Genomic DNA, 8,461 nt, shown 5'->3' with positions numbered 1-8,461 from the left:
GAGGACAACTTTCTCTCCACTTCCAGGGGCAAGTCTGAACATCACAGGGGCTGCCCTCGACCGCGCCCAGGCGGGTGCTCGGAAGGCAGACGCATCTATGCGAAGGCACTAACCCCCCTGGGTTATGAGTTTCACACTATAATCCGAATTTGCTGACTGGCAATAGTGATGGTGCTGGACTCCATAGCTGTAGTGACCCAGGAAACTGTGGCTAAATTGCGCTTGACTTTTAACATTAACGGTTACAGTAGCATTTTAGTATTTAGATGCATATGAACAAATACACTTTATAGATGTAAAACATATAATTCCCTTGTTTAATACACAGGTTATGGCTGAATTCTGGAATTGTATCGGTACTTTATGCCAAATTACCATTTAACTGGTAAACAAAAAAACAGCTGGAGTTGAACTTGTTTGAAATGCTTTAAGTGTGTGATGGAAGGTCTACAAAAGTCCTGTTTGTGTCAGGAAAATATGTAGAATCAAACTTCTGCATACGATGAGCTACACAGCACACAGGTAATTTAATGAGCGGTAAGACAAAGTGACAAGCTAAGATTCTTATAGATAGCTGAGCGTCTTATTTAAAAATTCATACAGCAAATAAATTATGGCAGTACCTGAATAATTTGACAATTTATTAAGAAGTAGCCATAAACTAGTTAAAATGACTTAAAAATCGGCTTCCTGTTCAGGACCTGCCAGATCACTTGGGTTCTTATTTGCTGCTACATAATTTAACATCTTTTTAACACCATTATCTATCAAACCATATATGCTGCTGCTGACTGTTTACTAAGGCTGTGGGAGATTGTTTGGGCTTGTGATTTAACTACTAGCTGCACTGGGATCAGTCTTACATGTTGTTATTATAGCTTGTTTATCTGTAAGATGTTTTCCTCCATCTCCATTCAACTTGCAAGTACAAGACTGGTGCTTTTTCAAAGGAGACAAAGAGCTATAAAGTAGCAGATAACAGCTTTTGGGCCCCGAGTCAATACATTGTTGCAATGTTTGTATCAGTTATCTGAATTGGAGTCATTGTAATGATCATGTGTTTCCATCCAGACGTGTCTATTCACTGAATTGTTTGGCAGATGCTGAGAGAACGGTTCCCAAAATGCACACGGAACATTGAAAGGATGCTAAATGTGGCTCAGCAGACTAAGCCTCTGTCCTTATGATCAGAAGGTTGCAGGTTCAAGCCTAGCTTTGGAATATCCAGGGCTGCCTTTAGCAAGGCTCGTAACCCCTAGGTGCTGAAACAGGTGGATACTCTTCACAGCCAGACTGCTCTCCTAAACGGAGAGACAAAGTTGGGTGAGATGCATCAAGAGAATTTCCCCTTGGGGAACCATAAAGTATCAATTAGTAAAAATGACTTTTTGGCATGGGGTAGCTCCTCAATAGAAAGGACAATTGTAGGGTACAGAATAGGTAGATGTGAAGCTATGATGTAATTTTCTGCCTTTTATTGGCCATTATTGGAATTGCCCTTTTAATAGTTTGAAACCATCCATCCATCCATCCATACCACTTATCCTACTGGGTCACGGGGGGTCCGGAGCCTATCCCGGAAGCAACGGGCATGAGGCAGGGAACAACCCAGGATGGGGGGCCAGCCCATCGCAGGGCACACTCACATACCAGTCATTCACACATGCACACCTATGGACAATTTAGCAAGTCCAATTAGCCTCAGCATGTTTTTGGACTGTGGGGGTAAACCGGGGTACCCAGAGGAAACCCCACGACGACATAGGGAGAACATGCAAACTCCACACACATGTAATCCAGGCGGAGACTCGAACCCGGGTCCCAGAGGTGTGAGGCAACAGTGCTAACCACTGCACCACCATGCCACCCCCAGGTCGAAACCATGTTTATTTTTATTTTTTTTGCCTAAAAGTTATTAAAACAATGCAGTTCATTTCAGTGTAGTAGGACTTACATACCCAGTAATTTTAATTCATCCTGGGTATGATGTTTTTTAGATGATCCAGGTTCACACAAGCCTCACATCTGCTGCCCCGAGGCATCAAATAACAACCCGCCCCCCCAAAAACTAACACATAGATACATGCACTCCACCCTCCACACCCTTGAGAAACATCCACCTGCCTGACTCACCGGTTTCAAACACCAATTAGTGTACACATTCTTGTTTCCAGAGGACAGATTGGCAGTTGTGATGAAGCGCAGCAAGATCATCCTCAAAATATGGAACAGCTCATTCTCAGAACCACCTGGTCGCGTTCAGATGAAGTCTTTAAATGACACTGACACCTGGGGAAATTTGGCCGGACCAATCAGACCTATTCATTCATTTCCCATCCACTCTTTAAAGAACCCAACCAAAGGTTATCCCAAAATCCTGCACACACACACCGGCCCTTTGTGGATAAGACTGCTCGCCCTCGCTGCTGGATGAAGCTAGTCAAGGGATACTGATGAGGTTTGATGCGGGATCATCAGTTTTTACCATTACTGCAGAGGAAAATATACTTTCTGTGTTCTGATTCAAACTTCTTGTCTGGTTCAGTTGTGGGCATAGTCTGAACATGCTGATGGGTTGTGGCAGGTAACCTGGAAACCAAAACTGCCAGTAATCAGGTCTCCCCCATATGGTGTTGAATAATTTCTACTCTGTGTTGTAATTATGACTCACGGTGGGTAGTATAATTCATTTTGGTGGATCCGTGCATTATTTAGGTTTATACAAGTGTGTGCAAGCTGTCTATGAGGTACGCTGTGTCTATCAGTTGACAGTCTACCATGTGATGAGGTGAGGGAGGGGCAGAGCTATAGTACGAGATACATCTCGATAAAACATTTTGTACATTTTATTGGAAATATTCAATTTAATTTAAAGGGGGTTTTTATGGCATGTATAGTCCATTCATCACAATCTATAAAATAGTGTTGACACAACATTGTTTGTCTCATCAGTGGCAGTGTTGAGTTGGCATACAGGATGGAAACATAATGACTGGTGGACTGGTGTAAGTACAACAATCTGTCTCCCTTAATGTGGACAAAACGAAAAAGATGCTTGTTGACCTCAGGAGGGCTCATGCTGTCCATTTCCCACTGCACATTGAGGGCTCTGTAGTGGAGTTGGTCAGGAGCACCAAATTCCTTAGAGTACACCTGGCAGTTGACCTTACCTGGAACCTCAACACCACCGCCTTAACCAAGAAGGTGCAGCAGCATCTCCATTTCCATTACTGGCTGAGGAAAGCCTACAACACCTCCACGAGGGCGATGGCTTCGCCCCCTACAGCACCTCCAAGGGGGCGATGGCGAAGTCTGTTCCCTCCCATCCTCATCATATTCTACAAGAGAACCACTGAGGGTGTCCTCTCACCAGTTGCATCACTGTCTGGTTTTGGAACCTCAACGTTTCTGACCACAATATAAATGGTATGACAATGTAGACCCACTTGATATTTGATAATTCATATTGGGTATAAGGGGCGGTGGTGGTGCAGTGGTTAGCACTGTTGCCTCACACCACTGGGACCTGGGTTCTAATAACAGGACAATGTTCCAGAACAGGAGTAAATCAACAACCAAGGTTCAGGTCTTCGACTGTATTTTTCAACTTAGATTGTTTACTTTCTGTTTGTTCTGTGTTTCTTCTCATTGTCCCAAGATCTAATTTTGATGGATTACCATCTATAAATAGCTCTTAGTGGTCTATGTACTTTGTGATGGACTGGCATCTTGTTGAGGATATGCCTTGTTCTTCGTAACCTAGGCTTCAGTCTTGCTGCTACCCTACGGAGGGGATGCCAGTCAATCATACTCAATACAGTGACACGAAGAAGCCAATTGTATGTCTTTGGACAGAGTACCCCAAGGAAACCCGCACAATACAAAGCGCAAGATGGGATTAGAACTCCAGAGGAATGAGGCATTAGAGTTTCCCACTGAACCATCATGCTCCCAGCCTAAGATTTAGCTACAACAAATTTATGACTAAAGTAATTTAATTTAAAAAAATGAAAAAAAAAAACATCTGTCCAATGACTCAAGATAAGATTAACAGCTATAAACCCACCCGGTATAAAGAGCCATTTAAAATGGAAAAAAAACGATACCTTGAGGCAGGTAATTTCAGAGATGTGAACCAAGGCTTTAATTCAAGTCAGGGCATGACAGAGCTCAGTTCACACCTTAGCGCTTACGGCACATGGAACTAGAGATTTTATTTATTACATTAAAGATACTCTATTCCGTATTAAGCGGAGAGACTTGATCACTGGACATTTCGAGTTATATTTCCTTATTAACGATGTATTTATATCTATCATCACAATTCATAGTAAAGCCTATTTAGTGTACGTGATGTCCTAATATTAGGTCAAGTGAAGCAGAGATTAAACATATAATAGCTTTCAAAATCACTTATTTCACTTATTAGCACTTTGTACAGTAGAGATATATGGATAATATATGTAAATAATAGGTGAATAATATGTATAAATATAAAAATCAAAGGAGGCGGCATGGTGGTGCAGTGGTTAACGCTGTTGCCTCACACCTCTGGGACCCGGGTTTGAGTCTCCGCCTGGGTCACATGTGTGTGGAGTTTGCATGTTCTCCCCATGTCATCGTGGGGTTTCCTCTGGGTACTCCGGTTTCCCCCCACAGTCCAAAAACATGCTCAAGCTGATTGGAGTTGCTAAATTGCCCGTTGGAGTGCATGTGTGAGTGAATGGTGTGTGAGTGTGGGATGGGATGGGATGCCAGTCCTGGGTCCTGTGACCCCCATCCTGGGTTGTTCCCTGCCTCGTGCCCGTTGTTTCCGGGATAGGCTCCGGACCCCCCGAGACCCAGTAGGATAAGCGGTTTGGAAAATGGATGGATCGATGGATGGATATAAATCAAAAGCATACTAGGCGCACGACGGATCCATGCAAAAACTTCAAATCCCATGATGCCTTTTGTACATGCGCACAAGTCCCTCAACTGAAAACTTCAGTTCTGTTTCGCCGATTTAAGCTTTTAGAAAAAGAAAGAAGAAATACATAAATTATTTATTCAAGAACTTTATGCTGTATTTATATAATTGTAATGTCATGTTCCTCTGTAGCCTTTTTGTAGTTTGAGTAGTAATATCTGCTTTTATTATTGGTTTTGGTTCATGGAAACGCTTGGCGCCTTAACATGTTTTCGATATATTTCTATTCATTGCAGCTGACTAATTAAAGTAGCTAGTACATAGCTAGGTTGCACTTAACTAAGTACTTACCTGGTTTACAACATAGTGTGTTCGTATCGATAATTATCTTGTGCACTTTTTCGGCTAGCGGCAAACCTTATTGCTTTTGTAATGAGATAGATGCTTTATCTTTTTATTACTGTATTCCACCATCGAGAGTCATAATGGAAACACCAAATGCGTTAAAATCAAAACCTGTTAACTGTACACCGGAAAGTTCGGTTAATGCCGGGCCAAGTGGATGTAAAACACCCAAGGTAGGCGTTGATAAACGTGCAGGTTTTATATTTTTTGCACTAATGTACATCTCAAGTGCTTTTAGTTGCATCTATTTACTGCTGTGATTCTATTCTATGGGCATTGATCTGTTCGTTAAAGTGCGTAGTGTTTGGGGTGGCGATTTTAAGTATTAAAACTCCCACCTATTCTGCTCTGTCCTTCAGCCCATGAGCGCTTCATTGAGGGACAGACTGAAAAGATCACGACGCTCGTTCAATGCTCCTTTATCGGTGGCGAAAAGACTGAAAGTCGACCCGGAGGAAGACATTAGAACAGATTCAGCCGGAGTAAAAGAGACTGAGAATACCGGCACGTCGAACAACGTGTTCTGTGAGAGAGATCACCAGACTGACATAGACATAAACAGAAATCAGACTGGAAAACCTGCGACCCGTGAAGGAGCCCAGGAGTCGGAGGTGCCAGGTAATGGCAGGGAGCCTGAGCAAAGTGGCCTGCTGCAGCTGCGTGAGACGCTAAGAAGAGAAGTCAGGGAAAAGACAGAAATACTGCGCAGACTGAAGATGGCCAAAATGTACAGGAGAAAGGTAGAGATCCGGAATATATATATATTCATTTTATTTATTTAGCAGATACTTTTGTCCCACGCAACCAGGAAGCAGAGGAAAGTTATGACGATTCCAAGGGGCACTGAGTGACTGAGCCTAAAAAATCTGGAATATGGTTTGTTTTCATGGGACCCAAAAGCAACATACGTTTTTGAGAGGGTGAGACAGGTCTTGGTTTAAGGGCCTTGCTTAAAGGATCAAAGGTGAAATCATTCTGCCAACATTGAGATTTGAACCAGCAACTAGCCAGTTACAGGTACACTGTCCTTACCCACAGAGCTAGACACTGTCCCCATTCAAGCATGGTATTCTAAATGCCTGTGCAAAGTTATAGATCATATATGGGAAATACTAGTCACCAGTCCTGTGAATAAGCCTTTGCTGAATACATCTGTTTTTCCTTCCAGAATGACCTGACACAGCTTACAAGGCTCATCCACAAGTGGAGGCATTGCTGCCAGGCTGTACTCTATGAGCTCCAGGTGGCACTACCCATCAATGGGCAGGCGGCCAGCCTCAGCCAGCTGCTAGACCACCTGGGCCTGGAGGACCACGTGCTGCACTTTGACCGCTCAGAGGAGAACTTCAGAGACTGAGTAGCTTTCAGTGTGTCCCCTTGTCTGACACCTGTGTTGCTTATGGTGTCCTGTAAGTTCCTCTAATAAAATTTTATGTTTTTTCTCTATGTTCTACAGGGTGTGAGTTTGTTCCATTAAGTAGGAAATTTCCATCGTAAACTTTCTTGCATGTAGAATTTAGTGATCAGTGGTCATTGTTGACACATCACAGTGCGCAACAACAAAATATGTCCTCTGCATTTAACCCGTATGCGACTTTTGTGATATAGTAGGGGGCAGCTAATTTAGCGCCCGGGGAGCAGTACCTTGTTCAGGGTACTTCAGTGGCACTGATCGGGGATTCAAACCTGCAATCTTTTAATTACAAGTGTGCTTCCCTAACCATCAAGACTCCACTGCCCACAAAACAGGTTCCGACGAGGATGGGATTCGAACCCACGCGTGCAGAGCACAATGGATTAGCAGTCCATCGCCTTAACCACTCGGCCACCTCATCTAATGGCTAGTATTGGTTTGTCTAATGTATTACTGTAATACTGTAAATGCATTTAATATATGCTGCAAATTAGAATTCTATTTCCCAACTTCCCACAGTTATGAATAGTTGCCAGAAAGTTGTATAGGACCAGGTGTTTTGCCTTTCCCAAAATGTACAAAGTGGTGTTAAAAGTGTGCAGCTTTTCCAAGGATAAAATGCCTATCGAGCAATAACAACATAATGCTGAATATCGTTATTCTGCCAAGATCAGTAACTGCAGTTCGGTGCATGGAATCATTTTGAGAATTGTAACAATGTCATCCATGAGGGGGAGAACTTCATATAAATACAAAGTGTGTTCTTTTTAGACTTGTACCCTTTGTGCAAATTTCCCCCCCAGTACATAGTCATGGAACCGGAAACATGTTTGATGCTGTTGTGTTCTGTAACACCAAAGCAATGACTGTAACCAGCCCTCAGACCAAACAGACCAGAATGGTCACTAGGGGTCGAGTATATAGTACTGTGCAAAAGTCTTAGGCAGTCCAAAGAAATGTTTAAAGCTGTTTATCTGGGTAGCAAGTGTACTTTGGCTTAGAACAAAAAACACGATTTAACATTAGAACATGTGCAAATTAAGAGTAACACAATAAAAACTAGCAATAATTTCTTCTGTTTTCTAGAAAGTTACTGATATCTAGTTGGATGGCTAGATGAACATCGCTTCAGTTCCCAAACTTCTCCTCAGGGGCACCTCAGCCGTTCCATGATTTTGTTAAATTTCACCAACAGCTCAATTAAATAATTAAATATATTGGTCTAAAAAGTCAGTGACAGATTGACTAGCTGTATGAGGTGTGCTAGTGGCCAAGTCAAAAAATAATTGCTGCACTGGACGGTCGCTGTAAATACTAGGATGATTTTAGCAGAGGTTCTGAAATGGCTAAGCTGACACACTTTGACAGGCATAATATCATAGTTTTACCCCAACATGAGGATAATCTAAACATCATTTTCTTTGCCTGCCTAAGACTTTTGCACAGTACTGTAAACAGTTAAAAGATTCCTGCAATGTACTGACTTTGCTGTACAACCTAAAACATATGAATAGAATAATTATTTATTAATCGCACCTCTTTGTTTTTTCAAAATGTTACCATTGAAAAATATTAATGTTATTAAGTAGGATAGTGTGAAATGAATCTGGTCTGTAAGAAAATGGTCATATGAATATAGTCTTCGCAGTTGTTAAGAATGTCTTGTAAGAATGACGTGAAATGTTTAATAGCATCAGGTGTTTCTTTGAGAAATAAACTGACTCATTTTATGC

The 8,461-nt window shown here is 42.1% G+C and overlaps 1 protein-coding gene and 1 non-coding gene across 2 annotated transcripts; one reads left to right on the top strand and one right to left on the bottom strand.

The window, feature by feature from the left end:
• Positions 1–4,960: 4,960 nt before the first annotated feature.
• On the top strand, positions 4,961–6,760 carry sfr1 (SWI5-dependent homologous recombination repair protein 1). The gene is made up of 3 exons (XM_049009355.1): positions 4,961–5,487; positions 5,674–6,054; positions 6,483–6,760. The coding sequence occupies exons 1-3, from the start codon at positions 5,395–5,397 to the stop codon at positions 6,669–6,671; spliced, it is 663 nt and encodes a 220-aa protein (XP_048865312.1). The 5' UTR covers positions 4,961–5,394; the 3' UTR covers positions 6,672–6,760.
• Positions 6,761–7,067: 307 nt separating this feature from the next.
• On the bottom strand, positions 7,068–7,149 carry trnas-gcu (transfer RNA serine (anticodon GCU)). The gene has a single exon. It is a non-coding gene; the product is annotated as a tRNA-Ser (tRNA).
• Between the last annotated feature and the right edge of the window lie 1,312 nt (positions 7,150–8,461).

Source organism: Brienomyrus brachyistius, chromosome 3 (assembly GCF_023856365.1).
Source record: "Brienomyrus brachyistius isolate T26 chromosome 3, BBRACH_0.4, whole genome shotgun sequence".
Classification (NCBI taxonomy): Eukaryota; Metazoa; Chordata; class Actinopteri; order Osteoglossiformes; family Mormyridae; genus Brienomyrus; species Brienomyrus brachyistius.
Note: the sequence above shows the minus strand (reverse complement) of the source record. Positions and strands in the feature narration are given on the sequence as shown.

What these genes read in the sequence shown, in the direction of transcription:
- sfr1 (XM_049009355.1), top strand. Translation starts at nt 5,395, where the DNA reads ATGGAAACACCAAATGCGTTAAAATCAAAACCTGTTAACTGTACACCG. An exon ending in GTGGATGTAAAACACCCAAG is followed by an intron (nt 5,488 to 5,673) that starts GTAGGCGTTGAT and finishes TCTGTCCTTCAG; the next exon opens with CCCATGAGCGCTTCATTGAG. An exon ending in CCAAAATGTACAGGAGAAAG is followed by an intron (nt 6,055 to 6,482) that starts GTAGAGATCCGG and finishes TTTTCCTTCCAG; the next exon opens with AATGACCTGACACAGCTTAC.